This window comes from Geospiza fortis, unplaced genomic scaffold (genome assembly GCF_000277835.1).
Source record: "Geospiza fortis unplaced genomic scaffold, GeoFor_1.0 scaffold333, whole genome shotgun sequence".
Classification (NCBI taxonomy): domain Eukaryota; kingdom Metazoa; phylum Chordata; class Aves; order Passeriformes; family Thraupidae; genus Geospiza; species Geospiza fortis.
The window spans coordinates 2,617,315-2,638,009 of record NW_005054347.1 but is presented as its reverse complement, the minus strand read 5'-3'; the positions used below and the strand labels follow the sequence as shown (position 1 = coordinate 2,638,009).

General features: G+C 43.4%; 1 protein-coding gene across 1 annotated transcript in view; it reads left to right on the top strand.

Moving 5' to 3' along the window:
* The first annotated feature begins 2,438 nt into the window (after positions 1 to 2,438).
* Positions 2,439 to 20,695, top strand: part of ERI3 (ERI1 exoribonuclease family member 3) — a 118,465-nt gene continuing 100,208 nt past the window's right edge. The window contains exons 1-2 of the mRNA XM_031058730.1: positions 2,439 to 2,708; positions 16,508 to 16,624. Coding sequence (XP_030914590.1) covers positions 2,457 to 2,708; positions 16,508 to 16,624 — 369 coding nt within the window. The 5' untranslated portion in view covers positions 2,439 to 2,456. The remainder of the gene's footprint in view (positions 2,709 to 16,507; positions 16,625 to 20,695) is intronic.

Sequence of the window (20,695 nt, the reverse complement as noted above, 5' to 3'; positions counted from 1 at the left end):
CACTCACACACCTTTGTTCAGAGCACTGCTCCCTCTGCTACACGGGAGAGTGGGGAGGGAGGCTGCTTTTAGCATGGGGAGCCCGATCCTGTTGCTAGATGTGGACCCACTGCAGAAGCTGTCAGTGTAAACAGGCACTGTTAATTTCCTCCGTGGATGTCACATGGTAGTTTTGTGACCCTGACCTGCCATGCCAAGATCTGGCGTGGTGCTGCTTGGGGATGTGCCTGAATCGTGCCAAGGTGGCTGGTTTACCTTTGCCATGGACTCAGTGGCTTGGAAACCTCTGCACCACTGTAGTACAACCCAGCCTGAAGATTCATGGGGTCTCTGTCAGATACCCTGGTCTTGCCAGTTAAGATACATTAGAGAAGAGATCTTGCTGTGGGTGTCTGGGTGGATAATACATGTTTTATTGCCTGTGTTTGATATAGGGGTTGAAGCCTATCTGCCTCCCCCACTCCAACTGTGTGTTTTATTTGATGCAGTAGGCTAAAGACCAGGTTTTCCTGCAACTAACTTACAAGCTGCTTTATTCTGAGAGATTATATTTGTTGTGATGGGCCTTTAGACTCATGGTAGTTAGAAGATTTAAAGCATGTATACCTTAAATATCTGTTATCTGGCACACGTTAGAAGAAAATATAAGTAACTTCTATTTGGCTGTAATGCATTTATGAATGACAGCCAAAGCTGTAGATGAAAAGACAATAGGTAGAACTGAACCCCTTTAAAATAAATGCTATGTTGGGCTCTTCATTTTTGGTTTTGCAACTTGAGTTTTCAGTTTTCGAGGTACCTGCTGTCTGGCACAATGCTTTAATAAAGCAAACAGCTTCAAAACATGAAAGCCTTGAGGCAGGGGCAATGCATATATCCGTGGAATTGGCAGTGTGGGCACTGGCTAGGTCTTAAACATTTCAACTTCTTTGATTTTTGCCTTTCACTCAAAAGCTTGGAAAGGGAAGGTTACCAAACGCGTGTTTACTCGAAGCACACAACCTGCTTAGCTGCAATTATCTCCTAATCTGGTCCTTCCGAGTTTCTCTGGTCTCGCAGGTAAATACAGATTTAGCTGTTATTCAAGGCATATTATTTACCTCATTAAGTGTGTGTTTTGGCATGTGCATTATTTACCTGACGGACTAACGGATGGGAGAGAGCAAATGCTGTCTTTTGTGCAAACAGTGACTTTGTTTGTGAGCAGCAAGTCCCCGTTTTGTTGTGGCCACTTTGCGTCCATGTCTCATGGTGGGTACTTCCATCCCTTCATGGTAGAGCAGAAAGCCAGCACAGGTGTGGGGGGGCCATGCTCGTAAAAGGGCAGGTGGGTGGCATGTCAAGTGATTCAGTTCTTCCACGAGCAGTGGGACCAGCTGTGGGGATAGATTTAAATATCTTATGTAGCTTGATGTGTGTGTGTATATATATGCATACACAATTAGAAGGGATACTCCTATCCTTGTTCAAGAGGACTGAGTTGGTGCAAATCTTGAATTCTCATCCCTGTAAATCTATTAACAGCCCTGAGGCTGACCCATCTTGGATAGTGACAATCCTGGCAACTTTTCCCTGCAAAGTTTTAGAAGAAAAGTAGCAGGAGGGGAAATCCAGGTCATCTCAACATGGATAATGCACTTTATTTAATAGTGTTTGTTAGATGAAAGTATCAGAAGGTGATGGCTGAGTGAGGTATTTCTTTGGGAGGAAGACTGTAGCCTATAGAGTCCTGCTTGCATTTTACGCTTCCTGCAGTACCTGAGTGTGATCAGTTGAACTGATAGCCTCCTCTGGGAGAAATACCTGAAATTAGAAGTGGAGTGTAACACTAAAATCACATCTCTGAGAAACCTGGTATACAAAGCAAACAATAACTCTCCTGGGGAAGAGCCTTCCAGCCACCAGCCACCTGGATTTGTAATGGAAATGCCATGTTTCGTGCAACTGGCAGATGTTTCAGGGTCAAGCTGTTTGGATTAAGTTGTAGTGTTGGTATATGTATTGCTGTGTTTAATTTTTACCATGTATCAGAAACTGCATTGTATATGAAAAGATAAAAGGCCTCAGAAATTTCAACAGGGCTTAGATTGGATATTCTGTGTTTTAGTTGGTTTGTGTTATGTTCTGTTATAATGAGGATCAGCAGTGGGGTGTGATCTGGTGCCTGGAGCCATGACTGTTGTGTATCTCATAGTTCTTAATTTAGAGTCATTTGCAGAGGTTAATTTTCAGTTGCCTGTGATTCTGGATACCTTAAGCTCAATCCAAATGTCATCTGTTGTGCTTAGAGCAGGTTGTTGTGTTATTTCAGGTTTGTGATGCTGGAACCTCCAGTGGGATGCACAAAGGGAATCCCTGTCAGAGGAGGACAGTGAACAGATACCAGTAGAGAGGAGATGTAGGTGTGCATGAGTAACATGAGTCTCTCTTCAGTTTCAGATGCCTCTGGATGTTCAATGATAGCACTCCTCCATACTGGAGCAGCAAAGTTTCCCCCAGACTTACTTTCAAGGTCAAGACGAGCTGTGTCCCTCCTCTTCCCAGCTGGTGTTCTCGAAGGGTTCCGCTCCATCGTAAGCAGGAAACTGGCGTCCCACGGCTTTGGAGCTTCCATGGCAGCAATGTCATCCTTCCCTCCACAGAGATATCATTACTTCTTAGTGCTGGATTTTGAGGCTACATGTGATAAACCGCAGATTCATCCTCAGGTAAATAGTTAATCATGTTAATTATTGCCTTGCAAGTTGCTGCTGCTCTTCTGAGAGGTAAAACGAAAAAACACAGTGCTGGCTCACTAATTTTTTCTGGTTTGTCCCACTTCCTTTCTGTTGCTGGTTCTCCAGGGCACTTGCCAGTCACCTGCTGTCTCAGGAGCAATGCCAGGACTGTTTGGTGAGAATGAATAAAAGAGTCTGATTTCCATCATGGAAGTGACAATTTCTTGTGTTATTGAAAACAACTTTAAGTCGTGTATACTTGTCATTTGTCTGAACTGGAAAGGATCTAAAAGTTTTTGGCTGGAAACTTGCATTAATAGCTGGCAGCTGTGTTTGATTCTACAAGGAAAAATTCTACTGTTGGTAGGGAACAGCTTTAGGAAAAGAATATTTTGAATTATGGGAATATGTGCAACATAATGGTATTTCTAAGTAGAGAAGAAAAACAGTTTTTTAGATAATTTCAGCAAGATCAGATATCTTGCCTGGGTTTTAACTCTGGAGTGTAATGAGACAGGAAGAGTTCAGCTTCAGAGAGATCTTCTAGTGCTCTGCCACTTGAGAGATACAGAGATCCAGATGAACTACAGAACTTATCTGCAAACAGTTCATCCACAGTACTGTAGAGCAGATTAGTAAAAATATTCTCAGTTGTTATCAGGATAGGCCTAGGTTTTTAACTGGAAAACAGTACTAAAAAGAAAAAAAAGCCCTGATATTAGGTTGTTAGTGAACAAACAGAATTTCTGGGTCTAAAGTGGACTCAACCTCCTCTGCCAAGTAATTGGTCTGCATGTGTTGGTCATACCTGCATTGGGTCACAACAAGTTCCTTTTGCTTTGTTTCAACTATATGAAAGGTTGAAGCAGTTTTCAGCATGATGTTTCATTACTGGAGTGACTCCATGCAGCGTGTGCGTTTCCTAGTGCCACTGTGTTTCTCTTGCACTTGTCCTAACAAAGGATTGCTCCAAGTTGGGATCAGACTTGACTCTGGTCTTCCCTAGTAGTGCCTTGGTGGGTGCTGCCTGTGTTTTGTGTTTCTTTAAAATTGGATAGCAAATTCCCTGCTCTTTTGCTGGCTCTTTGTGGGAGGCTGTTGTGGCTCTGCATCCAGTTCAACTAGCAGGCTCTTAAGCGCTCCCCAAGTGAGATATCAGGCTATTTCCTGCATGCTCTGCCTCGGGTGCACAGACCTGTCAAAGCTGTAAATTGGATCTACCTTGTCCCTTTGGATATGGGCTTGGTCTGTGCACATTTTGATGCAAAACCATGATGCATGTGGAGCTAGTTTACAGCTGGCAGTAAAAAGGAGCATGAGTGGAATATGATTACTACTGTTTTAAGGAGCTTTGTCCCCAAGTCCTTGCCAGGGAAAGTAATGGTCTGGGCCAATGCAGATCTGCTATATATTTTGTTGGTGAGATAGCACCTTTAAGGTGGAGATGTTCTTCAGTGTTGTTTTTCCAGTCTGCTGTGCTCAGTGCCTGTCTGCATCATATAATGTGTTGAAAGGGCTGTCAGTCCCTCACATCCTCACCAACAAATTAGTTTGACAAATAAAGAAATCACTTTTGCTACATGGGTCTCAATGTAGCTGGAAAGGCTGAAGGTGCCTGCCAAAATCTGGAAATGTTATAAAATGAGACTTCAGGTGATAGCCTTATGTACCTCTTATGTCTTTGCTGGCCAGCATGGCTTTTGTCCTCTTCACTGCTAGGCTGTATGTCATGGTGAGCAAACTGTGCCATGCCATGATGTTTTCTGCAAAGTTTTATTGACAGAATCTTTCACTGCAGGATTGCTAGACAGGTTTTGGAGGTTTGGTCTGAGGTCAGAGCTGGGAGCTAGAAATGGTCATGTGCTGATTTTCACTGTGATACTGATAATTTTTTTGCTTTTATTTTAGTACCTGCAAAATAGAAATCTAGATACAATGAAATTCAAATGCAGTGGAATTTGATGAGAAGGCTGTGTATACAGAGCTAAGCTAAGCTGTGATCCACGTTACTTTAAGTGTGTAGGCATAGCTGTAAGTTTAGCCAGTTCAGCCTAAAAATCTTGCAAGAGTTCACTTGCCACCATACACCACATTTCACGTTTCTCACTCACTGTTCTTCAAAATATTCTGGGTTCTTACAAGGAACTACTGAAAGAGCTATCTTTTTATGTACACTAAGACGTGTGACTGCTACATCTGCTCCCCCCTCCTGTTGTATTTACTCGTGCTGCTCTGTAACTGGCAGCCTTGCTGCCTTTATCCCTGGGGAAGTCCTTCATGCTCATTCGTGAGCCCTGAAGACCCCTTCATTTCCATTCCCTTTCACATTGCCCCATCTCTCTCTGAGGTCTCGTGTTATGGCCTCTGTAATGGGGATCAAGGAGGGTCAAGGACAGTGGTATTCCCCTGGGAAGCCATCTGCATTGTGGCTCTGGTGGCTGAGACTGCTGCCTGAGTGCCTTGTGCCCGCTGCCCTGTGCTTTACCACTCACTCCTGTGTCAGGCATCGAGGGTCCTTCATGTTTCCTGCCCTATACCCACAAAGGAATGGGAGCATCCTTGCAGCCCTGACTTCTGACTGCTTTCAGAAGATATGCCCCTCCATCAGTGCTTGTTTATATACACATAGAAACCGCTCAGCTTTATTGGCTTTCTGGATGTATGCATGAATAATGCGACCATCCCAGAGAGAAAAGAAGGTGTGGGGGTTTTAACTGCACAGTCTGTGTCATGTAGTGTTTTATCCAGCCAAAGGTCATTAGGGGTTGGCAGCAAGAGATGTTTATGGCTGGCCTCTCGCATCTCTTTAAAGCTTACCTTGTGCCTTTGGAATGTGATCCGAAGCCCAGTGGGGTCAGTTGGGAGCTGTCATTCTGCGGAGGTCGGTGGACCCTGAACAGTGGTGGTGTATTTCATTTTTCTGAGTTTTTTTCTTTTACTGTCTGGTAAGAGTTTATAAGTACCTGCTTTTATACACTGTCAGCCCATAGAGCTGGATACATATGGAGCTTTAGCTTCATGAGAAGATGCATTAATAAGTGGGAGTCATGCTCTTTTGTCCCTTTGTCCTTGTAGACACCAATGTTTATGATGGTCAGTGCTTTCAGTGACTGTGTTAAGCAGCTCCACAGACTCAGATCTGTGGCTGCCGTTATTAATGCAGTAAGAAGGTGTGCCTCTTTCAGTCAGCAAGCCAGGTATCTTGCCTTTAACTTCAGCCGAGTGGATGAAAATAAATTATTTGTTTTAAATATAAAAAGTCTGACAGTAGAAATCAGATCTGTTCAAAGCTGAATTTGAAATTAGCCTTCTATATATGATGTTAATCTCTACTCTAATTTATTAAAGCCACTTAAATGAAATCAAATAAAATTCAAGCTCTGTATGTCTGCTGCCTGGAAGCGTAGAAGAGCATCAGATCTCTGACCTGCTAGAAGGAGCTGGATCTAGGAGTAGCTGAGCTGCTAAATGAGCTTTTGGTAATGATGGAGTTGCGTTCTTTCATGTCAGTTTTTTCAGGTGTTCATTGTCTCAGATTCACTCAAATTGATAATCATTTGGGAAGTAGTAATTGGCCTCTTTCAAACTCTCTGTAAAGGGAAAATATGAAATGTTCAGATCTTCTCATTGCTGAAGAAGGTTGTGACCAGAAGCAGAAGAATAAATTGTTTACAGACAGTGTTTTCTGTGTCCTCCTAAACAATACTTTTTAAATGCAAAAATATCTTGATTTTTTTTTTGTTAGTGTATCCTAGATACTTCAACTGTGTTTAGCGTGCATTTAGATTGTTATTTTGGGAGAATTTTTAATTATGATTGCTGTCAGATAAAACTGAATATACTAATAAATATAAAACATCACTCACCATTTCAACATAAAACCATAAACACTGACACAGACTAAGCAGATGTTCAGTTACTAATTTATTTTTGGTGTTCAAACAAATCTGGATGATCATAGTACATACTGTGATTGGCAAAAGTGTATTTAAAAATAGGAGCCAGTCGTTTTGTAAGATAATATTTAGTACAAATGCAGAAGGTTATATCAGATTCAGTGTGCATTTCCTTGAGTGGTGCTGTGAAAGATCATTACATGTGTTTTCCCTTGAACATCAGTCTCACATCCAGCTCCCAGTCATGGGCAGGTACAACTGGAGTGGCTGTGATGATCTATACAGCTGCCTGTCCTGCTCTGTCTGCGATCTTGTTACTGCAGCAGGGATAACTGAGTCGTGTGTCTCTGCTCCTGAGCTGCTATGATTTATAGACTGACCTTGTAATGGGGATGGATGCTGATTTCCACCAAATTTAGGCCATATCAACAGATGTGCAGTCCCTGCCAAGCTCTCTGTGTAGGGTGACTAGATAGAGGATAGGGAAGCTGCCTTGGGAGCCATAGCTGAAGGTACTCTGTAGGAGGAATGTGTCCTTGAAATCACAAACTTGCTGCAGGAAGAGGCGATGGAGGGATCGCTCATCTGCTGGGGAGCAGGCTGCAAGGTACCCTCTGTGTGCTTTCCACAACATTTTCTGTGGAGGCTGAATCAAGGCAATCCCAGCTGAAGGCCAGGGTGGGAATGCAGGTGTCTCACACAGTAGCAGACATTGTCACAACCCTACCCAGAGGTGGATAAAGGACATGTGTGCACCTGTGCCTGCCTGTTCTATCTGGACATCCCCATGGAGCAGCTTTCTTCTTGCACTGTTTTTGTGTGGCTGTTAAGCTCAGTGCACTAGAAATCACCTGCCAAAACCTTTATTGAGGATGATCATGAGTTGCTGAAAAATAAAGAAATTCAGGCTTGTTTCCCATGGCAACTTTAACTCAGCATAAGTATTACAGTGGAATATTAATCTGTAATTACCTATGTTCATGCATCTTAGGCTTGGGTGTAGTTTTAATAATCTACTTCTCCATTCAGCTTCTTACAATGCTGTTTCTAGAGAAATGCTGTTAAAAATACACATAACATAGTGACTTAAAAGTATTTTTTTCTTTTTACTACAGGTAAGTAAATATGTATATATTTATCACCTCTTTGCCAGTTATAGCTGTTATTATGCTATTGTTCTTACATCAGAATGCTTTAAATTTCTAGAGTGGCAGGAAACAGTTCATATAAGAGCCCTTTCAAATGCGTTTTCCTGTTTGCATTGAGTTTTTGAACAAACTTCTTTAGGCCTTGTAGCTTTAGAGGGTTGCACTGCACCTGGTGTCTCAGACCTGCACTTGGAGACCTCCCTCATTCTCCCAGTAAGTGGGGACAACCTTGCTGTGACCCATATCAATCTGACAGGGTGGGTTATGACTTCAGGCAACAGAATTAGCAGTATTTATTTTAAACCTGATGAGCTAGAGAACATGAACAGTTATTGAACCCAAGTCTCCTGGAGAGCACAGCCATGAGACCACCAGGCAAGACATCTGATGTACGAAAAAAAAAAATCAAAGCAATTTTTTATTTAAAGATAGAAACCCAGCATTATTATAGCAACAATTCTAAAATACCAAGGCACTCAGGCGGCCAATGGCTGCAGTCCTAACCTGACCTAACCTGCTCAGCTTTTGGCTGGTTATTGACAGGCTGATGAGATGACTACTTTAAAGCAATCAGTCATGTTGCCCTTTCCCTCACAGTGTGCGGAGACCCCACATCAGTTATGCATCCCGGCGTGCAATTTCCCACCTGTGCTGTTTGAACACTGTATCCTTAGCTGTGCAAACATTACACATCGTTTGGGTGACAAGTTGCAAAGTTAAGTAGACTTGTTGTTACAGCAGAAAGTAGTTGAGCAGCAGTCACCCTGAAAGGAAAAGATCCAAGTTAGCTCAGGAATGTGCAAGTCTGTTGGATTGTTTGCCTCTCCATAAAGCCACTGATGAGGGCTACGTGTGCTTCTTGAAATACTCCCATCATGTGCATTTCTGAAGTGAAGGGGGTGGGTGTCCCAGGTTTGTATATTTGCTGTGCTTGTCCTGCCATGTGCATGGCCAGTGTGGTTGTCGATGATTGGTGTGTGCCTGCTGCTCTTTCACAGCCTCTGAGGCACGGGAAGTATTTTCTATCACTCCCAGCATAATGTTTTAAAACTAGGCAATATTCTTTCATGACATAGTGCCCAGCTAGTGCTACTTGGGGATTATGCTTTTTAGGCTGCCGTGGTTCCTGGGAAATTGTCTTTGCTGTGTTAAAGTGGTCTTGTCTTAGCTTTGAACAAAATTTTCCTGACAAAAGAAGCAATGCAACTCAGCTCTTTTAGTGAGAAGGACACAGGACATGCTTAAATCTTGTGGGCTTTTTCCCCTTTATGCCAAGCTTGCTGTGCAACCATCCCTGTGTTGTCTTTGTTGGTCTGTGCACTTGTTAGCTGGCAAAATAACTCTTCATAACATTATTTAGTTCCTTTCTGTCAGGCAGAAATGTGCTGTCATCAGCAGCTAGTTGTAATGTCTGTAAAACCCTGGGTATTCATTTACATGCACTAATGTGCCCTTTCTACCCATCCCAGATGTTTTAGTGTCGTTGGGAACATTGATCATTTGTCCTACTCAGTATCAGGTGAAGAGGTTGGGACTTGAAATGATGTGATAATTCTGCAACAGGGACTGCATGGGCTGTTTGTCTGCCATAGAGAGGAGTGGATGTGAAAAAGGATATAGTGTAGTTGCCATCTTGCAGTGGAAAGGTAATACTTGGAAATGTGTGTGTGCTGTTTTTAACTTGGTCTGAGTGTTAAACTTCCCCCAAACTGTCAAGCTTAAATTGTTGTTGGCTGTGTCAATAGAGATGTTCGGGGTGGTTAAATATATGTCAATAGTGCTTGAAGAAACACATTGAAGTGTTGGTGTCTGATGGTCTATATTTCTCATCCCATGTGTGAAAAGAGGGAGATTCTGCCTTATTCTTGATGTCTGGGTCCTGCTGGAAAGATCAAAATAGCTTAGTGAGTTTTGGCAGGGAAAGATGATGCTGGTGGTGAGAGGTAGGAACCAGCCTGGGAGAAAATGATTACTGAAAGTTTTGTTAAGAATGGCAGGACCAGGGTTGTGAGCCTGCTGTCAAGATTTCAGGTGCAATGGCAGGCATGAAAAACTCCCAAGGACCACAGTGGTAAGTTTAGGAGAAAAACGTCGTTTGTGAGACATGGATCTTCCTTTTGTTGGCCCTTTAAGAAGGGACTTGAGCTGATGAAGTACTTCACTTTGTATTCCATACTCTTTAGAAGAAAAAAAAGATACTATTTCAAGAGAGTAAATAAGAGAATCAGTGAGTGTGAGCAGGGGTCTGCAAAACGCAGCTGTGAGTGCAGGCTGGATGGCATTGGGGTTGTGTTTAATGCAGTGATAAGAGGTGTATATAAGATGAGGTCTTTGTTGCAAAAATGAGAAAGGCAATGTTCTGGCCTGTGTCTGCTGCGGGTATGAAGAGCAGTCAGGAATTTAAACAACAGCAAGGGAAATTCAGATTAGACATTAGGAAAAACTTTCCAATGATAAGACTAATGAAACAGGAGGATAGAGTGAGTGCCTGGGGAGTATGTGAGTCTCTCTTATTGGAGTCGGTAAAAACAGCCTAGACAAAGTCAGAAATTATTTAGGGGGTGATGATGCTGCCCTCAGGCAGGTGCATGGACTAGATGTCTCTTTTAAAGCTGAAGCTCCTGGAGGCATGTGATTAGATGGGGATTTCAGCTTCTATTAAAGAAAGAGAAATGGTCCCTCACCCTCGGAGTTGTAAGGCAGCACTGGGAAACTAGAGCCACGTTTGATGTCAGTGCAGAACCCAAAATGCAACTCAAAATTTATCTTTGAGGAAATCCAGCCTTTGACATTGGGCTTCAGTGCCTGAATGCTGGGAGTAGGCAGTGTGATTCACCTGAGAGCAGAGGGAAGAAGAAACATTGGATAATCAATGGTCGGGCAGCAGAATTTTTCTTCACGTCATCTTATTCCAGTGTGTCATGATCTTCCCATATTCCTTCCAGTCCTCTTGTGTTTTGTTTTTGATGTCTATTTTTCTTCCTGCTTTTCTAGGACATAGTAGTACTTCTAAATGTATCAATTTGTTAGATGTGTGCTTATGTGTATTTTAAGCTAGGTAGTGATGGAAAAAAGAAATTTGGAGGCCAGCTGCTTCCCCAAAGACCTTTTGAGAGATTTAATCAGTACACAGAGTAACTTAGCCAGGACTGAGGCGCTGAGAGGCTCCACAGTGTGTGTGCAGGCAGACATCCTTTGGAAAGCCAGCATAGCCCTGATTCAGCAGAAGTCCTGCTGTTCCGCACTGGAGAGGTGTTGCCTTTATGGTACTTGTTTTGGTTAGTTTAATAAAAATTTAGAAGTGGGGAAAAGACCTATGAGGTCATCTTGGTTACTGCCCCTGAGGGCCAGTGCAAGGCTGCTCACTTGGAAATGGCTTTAGTTAAAATAATAATTAAGGCAGAGGATGGAAACTGGGGAGGCAGATCTGTTAGGCTAGTGCTGTCCTTACCATGTCCCTTTTCGATTTTAATTGCCTTGGAAAAAAAAAGAAAATCACAAGGCTTTAAAAGCTCTGATTCTCTCTGCTCTTCAACGCCCCCACACCCTCTCCCCGATCTTGTAGGCATCAACTCTCATCTGTCAAAGTGTAAATCAGCAATTAAAACACAAACAGCGAAATGCCAAAGATGACCCGAAGCACAAAGCAACTGACAAACAAGTCCGGACAAATCGGCGGATAATTTATAAGCATTGCCCTAAAATCTAATTATTTGGCAATTCGAATTTGCAGCCGGCCAGGGCTGTGCAATAAATTTAACCCGCCATAAATTATTTAGGAGCAGCCCGTGGTGTAAATCAAAAACACGAGTGTTTGTTTAAGAAATAAGCTCCTTGTGCATAAAATGACTTTTTTTTTCTTTAAAGAGGAGGGGGGGAAAACCATCCCTGAACAAAATGAGCTGGTGCTAAGCTCTGTCCCTCCACAGACACTCACTCCCTTGCCTCTTCTGCCCTTACCTTTTTTGAAGGTGTAAACGGTTCTTTTGGTAAGAAGTTTTATGCTTTTCCTTATCCGACAGAATCCGTTTCTCTCAACAGCTTCTGCTTGTTTTTATTGCATTTTGAACAGTCAGCTCTGATTTTTATGGGCATCTTTTATTCTTGTGTTTATTAAACTTCTTCATATGGGGGTTAGAGTGAGGGATAAATTATTCTCTGGTAGCTTTTGAACTGAATAGGCCATACGGTCTTCCTCAAATATATAACTGTATCCTGAAGGGTGCCCTGTCCACTTTGTACATAGGCATCTGGATTAAAAGGTTTTGAGAGCTGGGAAGCTCTTGCTGGGCACTTTGTTCTTTCTCTATAATGATAAGCAAAAAGAATAAGCAATAAGATTCCTCTGTGGAAATTAGGGTAATTTCAGGTGCTTTCTTCTCTGACTGGAAATTGTTTAGCAAGTATAGTCTTGTGCTTGTTCAGTTCTTTTGTTAGCAAGAAGATCAAGACATCTGAATTGGTGCATCCGTGCTCTGGTGTTAAAGGGAAGGGAGTTTCATATAGGACAACTGGGTAAGGAAGGGCTGGGTTTATAGCAGTGCTTTCACATGCCATTAAGAATTTTTCAAATCCCTCTTAGAAGAAAGTCCCTAGCCATTCCACAGTTCCCTTGCTGCTGCTCAACCCACTGGCTAGGGACAGCTAGGTTACACAGGAGACTTCTACCTGGAACTTTTTTTTTAAAACCCTTGGTTTTTCTGAAGGACAAAAGTTCTGAGGAAGCTGTCACATAGATTTGCTTGGAGTACCTTGAAATAGTAAATGTAGGAGTGTTATAAAGAGAGTGGACCTGGTAATGGATCTGTGTAAGCCTCTGGCTCTGTAGGTTCCTATTGTTACTGTGTTTGGGGGCACAGCTGAGGGGAGGGACAGGGTGCTGATGTTTTTTTCTTTAAGCGTGTTAATATTGATTTTAGAAGCTCTGTGTTCCAACAATATAAATGCAAATGCCTGTAATTGGGAGCCTTGTGCAGAATTTCTCAACAGAAAACATGTTCAACTTCTCTGACAATGAAAGGAAAATAAAAAGCCGCTTATTTATTGGTGGTGGTTTGAATCCTGGATTTCCTTTCAAGTTACTTTGCAGTGCTAAATAAAATACCTAATTGCAGTGCTCGCAAAATTCAAATTAGTACATTTGTTCTTCTGGTAGCTTGTGGCTATTTGCAGCCTCTGGACACCCTCAGCATTATTTTAGCACATCCATAACTCCTGGTTGTGCTATAAGGAAAAGCTGGCGGTGGGGGCAGAGGGAAGGCTTAGAAGCCCCAAATGCTGCTGGCACAAATCACTGCCAAAGCTGGAACATTTACTCAGTGTTGGAGTGGATATATGTGAGGATCTCAAGGTAACACTTAGGGATGATCAGGCTCTGATAGAAGAAAGAAGTGTCAGTGAATCTCTGCCCTTAACTCCCTCATGCTGCTTTCCTTCACCTTTCCTGCCTGGGAAGAAGCAGTGAAGGTCCTTGAATGGTGGAGATGGAGCTGAGCATGTTGAGCTCACTGGGCTGCTGTGAAACATGAGAGAGCACCCGGCTGCCTTCCTGCATCACAGTCTCTTGGGGGGTTGTGTGTATGAGCATCTAAGTGCTCACCGTTTCATAATAATTACTAATGAAATTCTAGATCTGTAATAACATTTCAGATATCTAAAACAAACCATATGCTTGTTAAAAAAAAAAGAGACAAAAAAGTGGAAACAGATCTACTTTAAGCCATAAATTCTTGGTAATAGAGGCCTCTTTTCTCCCCCCTTTCTGTTTATGTTTGATAGATATTTTTGTTTCTGCAGGAATGTCAACTCTTAATTTCATGATGTATCATGGGCTTAAGAAAATTGAATTTAATAAAGGCAAAAGATGAATGGCACCTTTAAAGGTCCCAACACTTGTCTTTATTAGCAGGACAAACTGCAGGGTCTCCAAACACTGCTTCTCTCCAAATGAAAGTTTAAATGAAAAGTACAGCAGTGTCACAGGTTAAATTTCATTGCAGGACTGGCTAACGTCGTTAGTGAGGAGTGGGGCTGATTTCATGGGGCTGGTATCTGTTGCCTTAGATACCAGTGGTGCAAACACTGCCGGAGACTGGAAAAATCTCTGCTATAGGAAGCACGTAGATAAACAGCCTTTTGGGAAAGGTTCCTTACCACTTGTTTCAAAAACTGACCCAGTAAGCCCAAGAGAGAGGCTGCACTTTCTCCTAAGATGCTATAGCTTCCTCTGGGGTTCCACCCCTGCTCCTGGCCATGCACTTTCCACAGACCTACAGTAATTCTGGATATTGTTAAATTTTCCAGATTTTTTAAGTATGGTTTTTTATTTCCTCCGTCTGTCTTAATCCGACCCTCCTGGAAGTGCTTTGTGCCTTTGGTTCTGGAAGGCGAGGACGCCTTTGTGTATCAGATCAGCAGCAGGCTGTCTTTCAGTCTTGCTTTGCATCCAGCCACTTGATGGCCCCTGAGGATGTTTGTGGTCCCTTAGGGTACATCCCAGCATTGCAACACAGCCCTGCTATGAAATCCAGCCGGTGTGTGTCCCTCTCTGGAAAGGGAAATGTTTGTCTTGCCTTGCTGTGGGCTTGCCTGCTTCCATGATCACCCTCTGGGTGGGATGCAGGCCTAAGGGGCAGTGAGATGCCCCAGACCCATTTGAAAGATGGAATGGTGTTATTCTGAGGTTAAGCCTGGCTCTATTATGGCAGCCTGTCTGTTGACTTCAAACTTTGCAGTCTGTTTTCCCTCTGAACAGAAGTTTGCTGCTTTCAGAGCCTGTCTGTGGTGGCCCTTTTGAGGGGAGGATCAGCTGTATCCAGCATTTCTTACTCTTTTGGGTTTCCATGGGTCCTCTTGGGTAGCTGAAGCTGGTGAGTTTGGCTGCACCACAACAGGCTAACTAGCTAATACTCAAGTGTTTGACATGTGCCTTCTTCCCTTGGAGCCCCTGGGTCAAGTTTGCTCTCTTTCCTGGGAAAACTTGGTGACTCCCAGTGGGGTGGTATGGCAGTAGGGAAGGATTTGTCCATCCATCCGCACTGCCTCATCCATCACAGCATGCACAGGGAGTGGCACAGCGGACCATGAGGAAATGCTTAAGCCATGCGTCCTGTGCAGCTTCATTGCTCAATGTCTGCACCTGGGCACTTCCACACTGTTAACACTTTATTTGATTTTTACATTTTTAATCTAACTTTCTATCTCAGCAGCACGTGCTCTCCATGTGCCCTGGTCTGGGCTGTGCCCCTGCTGCACTAGGGAGCTGCTCTGCTCTGTCTCTGGGCTCTGCCCACCATGGAAATTGGGTGTTTCTTCTGGCTATTTAAATTATCTGTTGTTTCCATTTACCCACCCAGCTTCTTGCCCTCCTGCTGCCTGGTGGGGTGGTGATGTCATCAGCTCATACGTGTAACCTCACGATAATTTCCGCCTGCAGGTCATGAGGGTTGCAACCACACTCCAAAAAAGTGTGTTAGTTCCTCTGCAGCGGCTGCATTTTTCACATGCTAATTTTACTCACAGGAGTTGGATTTTTTTCCCCATTTTTTATTATTTCTTATTTGTCTCTTCCAGATGTTTTCAGGCAGTTTTTTTTTGTTGTTAAACTAATTCCATTCATGTTTTAAAAATTTATGAAAGCACTAATAAAAATGTCAAAGTGGTAAAAATGTTAGCTTTTGCTCTGCTTTGATTAAATTTTGCAAACTGTTTTTGAATATTAAAAAGCAATATTTTTTTTATTCTCTCTCCCTCTCTCTGTTTTTCTCTAGAAGTGATTTGAGAGGCTTGTTGCATGGATATCACTCAGCAGGCTCATTTGCACTCCAGAACCTTGGTGCCATGGATCTCTATTAAATAACATAGACAAATTATTCTTTAAAGACACCAAACAAATTGTCACTTCTCCTCTTACATTAAACTAGAAGGAAGAAAGGGAGTGGAGAAGGAGGGGGGTGAACACAAAGGATTTTATCGCTTTTATTCAGTGGGTGGCTTTTTTAATTTCATGTATATTTTTTAATAATTGAGAAATCCATCGCAACTGGATTTGTTTAAACTTTTTATTAACAGGTTCATGTAAATTTTTGATTGCTGATTATTCAAATAATTGAACATTCTTCTGATGAAGGAACGTTTTTATTTCCCTATCAGCATAAATTGGCTACAAAGAGGAAAATGAAGCAGGGCTTGCTACTGTGCTGTATCCCATAGGGGTCGATTTGGGGGGAGGTTTCAGCTCCTCTTCCCAGTCTGTTGGAGGAGGGCAGTCGTCCTCAGCCTCTCCAGAGAAGAAGGTGCTTTATGCAGTAGTCCCTGTTGTCTGTGTGATGGTGTCCTCTAAAGGGATGGTGGGCTGGAAAGGTTGAGACTGCTCTTGGGGAGGGCACAGCCCCTGCGATGTCCTTGCTAAACAGCTGTGAGCCCATTGTGAGCACAGCTTCATATTCCTTGGGTAGCACATGGGACTGGTGTGAGACCATCTTCCTTAAGTTCACCTTAGGCAGCTGCAGTGCTGAGCACAGAGACCTCCTTGCAGCCTGTCCCTGCTGTGATGAGCATCAGCACCATCCACTGTTCTGGTGGTGTTGGATGTGCTCGGTGCTGTGGCACCACCTTCCCACTTCTGCAGATCTTTGTGTTAATTTTTGTTTGGGACTATCAAGCCACCTTTCTAGATGGGATCATTTCCATCTTAATTTCTTGTTTATTTTAAATGAACAGCTGCTTTTCTTTTTGCCCTATTCAGGAAATCATCGAATTCCCTATCCTGAAGCTGAATGGCAGGACGATGGAGATCGAATCCACCTTTCACATGTATGTTCAGCCTGTGGTGCATCCCCAGCTTACGCCCTTCTGTACAGAGGTAAAGTGCAAAGGTTCCCTGGTGCTCCAAGAGTCTCTCTGGCAAGCAGGTTTCCATTGCACCAGGGACTCAGGTCGCCTCTTCACGGTGCAGCTGCAAGGCAGCATGTCATGCCAGCCTTGAGTTTATGACAAAGAGAATAATTTTTTGTTATTGCAGTAATGTGTAAAGACATCAGTTTGGATTCATAAAGAACTCTAGCTGTGATCTGCTAACTAAGATAATTGTATTTACAGCTAAAAACTGTCTCAATTGGGTGACCACCAAATAAACACATGCTAGCTGATGTTCAAAAGCCTGTAACCTCTTTATGAGCTCTTGAAATTTTGCTGTTCTCCTCTGTGGTGGGGAAGGTTGAAGAGAGCATGGACTGAGGAAAGATAGTGCTGTGCAAATGTGTGATTCAGAGGCACTAAATAACTCTCCTGTGGGCCTGCATGTTAGGATCTGCAGAGTCCTTCAGAATGGTAGGATAATTCATGTTTGCATTTTTAAGACTTTCTTTTTGGTGTTGTAATTGTGGGCCACTTGAAATGATTTCTCTTTACTTGCTTACTCTCATTGCTGAGGACAGCTGCTCTTGAGCTGTGGCCACCTTTCCCCATGCCAGATATGGAATGAAGGTGGTAAATGTGATCCCTGATGGTTCAGAGGAGTTGAGGAGCAGGGGTTTGGTTTTGTTGTTGATTTGGGGTGGCTTTTTTGTTTTGTTTTTTTATTCAACCGAAAAAGTTAACTGTTTTTCCAAGTGTGTTTTCCCTCCTTGCCATAATCGTCAAAAGAAACTTTAAGTTCCTTTTGCTTTGAGTTTTTCTTCCTGTCAGTCCATTGGTTCAATTTTCGCCAGCACAATCACTAAAATACTGACTGTGGGAATCAGTGTTTTCAAGTTCTTCATTCTGTCCCTGTCTTGTCATCAACACCATGGTGTGTTTTGCCCTACCTCTGTGGCTACAGGCTTAAGCCGGTGGAGGGCTTGTCCCACCTGTACTAGCCTGATGAAAAATGACCCCTCTGTGTTAGGTGGAGTCCCCTCCAGAACCAACCAGCCCCTTCCATATTTTCACATTGTAAAAACACTTATTTTTATTCTGCTGTAACTCAAAACCGTCTGAAAGTATTTTATTTAAACTTAAAAAAAAAAAAAGACTAAGCCCAGAAAACATTATTCCCCAGAGAAGAGCTTTCAGAAACCTATAAATGTGTAAGAACAGAGGGTTATAATGGAAATGGTTTTGCAACCTTAATGCTAGAAGGCTGGGCAACTACTTTGGCTGTCCTTATCCCCGTGAGACTTGCTAGACGTATGCTTGTACAAATGTGATAAATCTCACAGCTTGCACCTGATCTTTGCTAAAGACAATGTCATCTTCTAGAGCTGAGCCCAAAATGTCGGCCTTGCAAGTCACCTAAATTCTGGAAAGAAGTTCTCTTATTAATTCCCACCCAAAACTCCTTTTTCTGGAAATCTCTCTATTGCATCCTTTCCCCTGTTTCTAAAGACTGCAGCTCTGTTCTTGCACAAGAGTCTGCATGACTTGCTTGGTGTGTGCTTGTGGTTCAGCTTCATGACCTGAACAGAGCCTCCAGCCTGCTGCAATCTACAGACATTCAGAGCTTCTCCAGATGATGACCTCATGACCAACAGTCAGCCCATCTAATGCTCCTGTACTGCAGTGATGGTTTCTTGGTTTTCTCTTGCTCTTGGGGGTCTGGACCGGGCATTTGTGTCTCCTATGTGGAGCCTCGAAGCAAGTGAAGCTGAGTGTGTCTGTGTGTCTGTGATGGCTTTTGCAGGATGGGCACAGGTGTCCCAGGTCAGCATTCTGCTGCAGACTCTGCCATGAACCTCATTCTGGCATCATGTCCAGAGCTGGGTGAAAATGAGCAGTACTGAGGTCAGCAGGCAAAATGACTGCAGAACCCCCACCTGTGTTTATCAATGGTACAAAAAGGCTGCACTACCAGGTTTGGCAAGTCCTCTGTTATTAACAGCGTGGATTAGGAAGCTGGTTTTAATCCTAGGCTTTATGCCACTGGCTCCTGGTCACCCCCACATGCTACCCCTTGCTACTTAGTGCCCAGCATGGCCCCTGTCCTTCCTGACTTGGCAGTCTCCTGGCCTGTTGCAGATCCCCAAGAGTGGGATCGTGGCTGGAGGTGTGCTTGTTCCTGGGGCCTGTGTATGGGCTGAATTTGAAACCCTACCCTGACAGCCACTGGTGAACCTTACTAAACAGTGTGGTGCTGCTAGGTAGGTGCAGAGATCATCCCTGTGCCACTGGCGTAGGTTTGCTTGAGACCCCAGGGACACAGCCAGGATGTGCTCTTGCAGAGCTGCTGCCTGAACTGCTCCAGCACTTGTTATCGACTTTCTGCTGGTTTATGTTTTCTGAAAAATACTAATTTTGCTAAATGCCAGTAAAGGGCTTTGTCTAGGCACCTCTACTTACGAAGGTTGAGATTTATTGGCCTCTTTGTCTACAAAGAAAGACCAGGCCTGATTATCAGATGGTACACCAGAGACAAGTGCTTAGGTAATCAGCAAACAGTCTCAGAGTAGAAATACGATGATTTTCCAGATAAACTCTAGCAAAAGCACTGGTGTTGACATTGCATGGGGAGCCTGTCTGCTGTGCTGCTGATTTCCTCTCTCTCCTCTGCCTTTGCTAAGCAGTAGAGCTGCTTGGTGTAGACTCTGTGTGGAAGGATTACTGGGATTGCTTGACATTACACCTTGGGTTTGGATTCCCTCTTCCGCCGCTCTTCCCTTTTGAAGACAACAGCACAGCATGGGAAGAGTACTTGGAAGGGTGGAGAGCCTGTTGTCTCCCTCAAGACATTGCTTTGCTTACCTTTTGGTGTGTCTGTGCTCTCCCCTGGCTACAGGATGTTTCTCCAACTCCCCACATCAATGGCCAGGAGCTGTTTTCCAGTGCTGGCTCACTCTGAGACTTCATCTCATCCCCTTTCTCCTGACCTGCTTCTGTAAAACAACAGGTCGTGAACCTTGGTTATTGTGAGGGGTGAGCTGAATGCTTAGGTGGAGGAGTTGTTAAAAGCCGTTACTAGGTGTATAAAGCTCATCATGCCTTTTTGGAAAATGCAGATGATTTTTCTGGTGCCCAAGAAAGTTCTTGCCAGGAGCATAAGGAGAGGTTCCCTCTACATGCAAGATGCTTGTACAGATCTTTTCACTATAGTTGGCTCTCTTTTTTTGACTAATTTTTATTGATTTTTTTCCTGAAGGAATAGACAATAAAAATACAAAAAGATAAAGGCATTATAGCTTGCTTATGTTCCCAAGTACCTCATGCTTCTTGGGATAACCAGTGAAATTTTACAATTGGGCAGTTTTATGTTTTATACTTTTTCAAAGCTGCAAGACCAGGTAATGCTGCAGAGATCCAATGCACTGGATTGGATGTGGCAGATGGACATAACTGATAACAAAAAGTATCAGAAAGGATGAGAGAGTAGAAATCTGGTCCAGCTTGAGCACTCTGACCTGTATTGAAATGTACCTATGGAGCAGATACGTTCCTTTGTATTCATGTGTGTGATTTCTGCAACGTGAATCTTGTGTGTGTATGCTTGGCAATGTGTCCTTGTACAGACAGGCTGGTGCTTTGCTGGCCTGGCAGGGAAGGACAGAAGGAGTTTTGGGCAAGAATAAGCAGTGACTCTTGGTGGCCCCTCTGCATCTGCCTCCATATCCCTCCCTCCTCCTGATGGGAAATGTCTGGATGAGGCCATTATACCCTGTCCTGCCATGGCATCAGGGGTGCAGTGCTCCACAGATACAGTCCTGAGGGTGCCTGCAATGGTAGAAACCATTTGCATCAGTACTGGATGAGATAGTGGAAGGTCGCCTGTCATCCTTAGCACAGAAGAGACTTGGACCTCTTGGAGTAGGTTCAGAGGAGTGCCATGAAGATAAGCAGAGGGATGAAACACCTCTCCTGTGAGGAAAGGCTGGGAGCTTTGGGGCTGTTCAGCTTGGAGAAGAGAAGACTCCCAAGAGACCTTATTGTGACCTTTTATTACTTAAGAGGGCCTATAAGATAGACT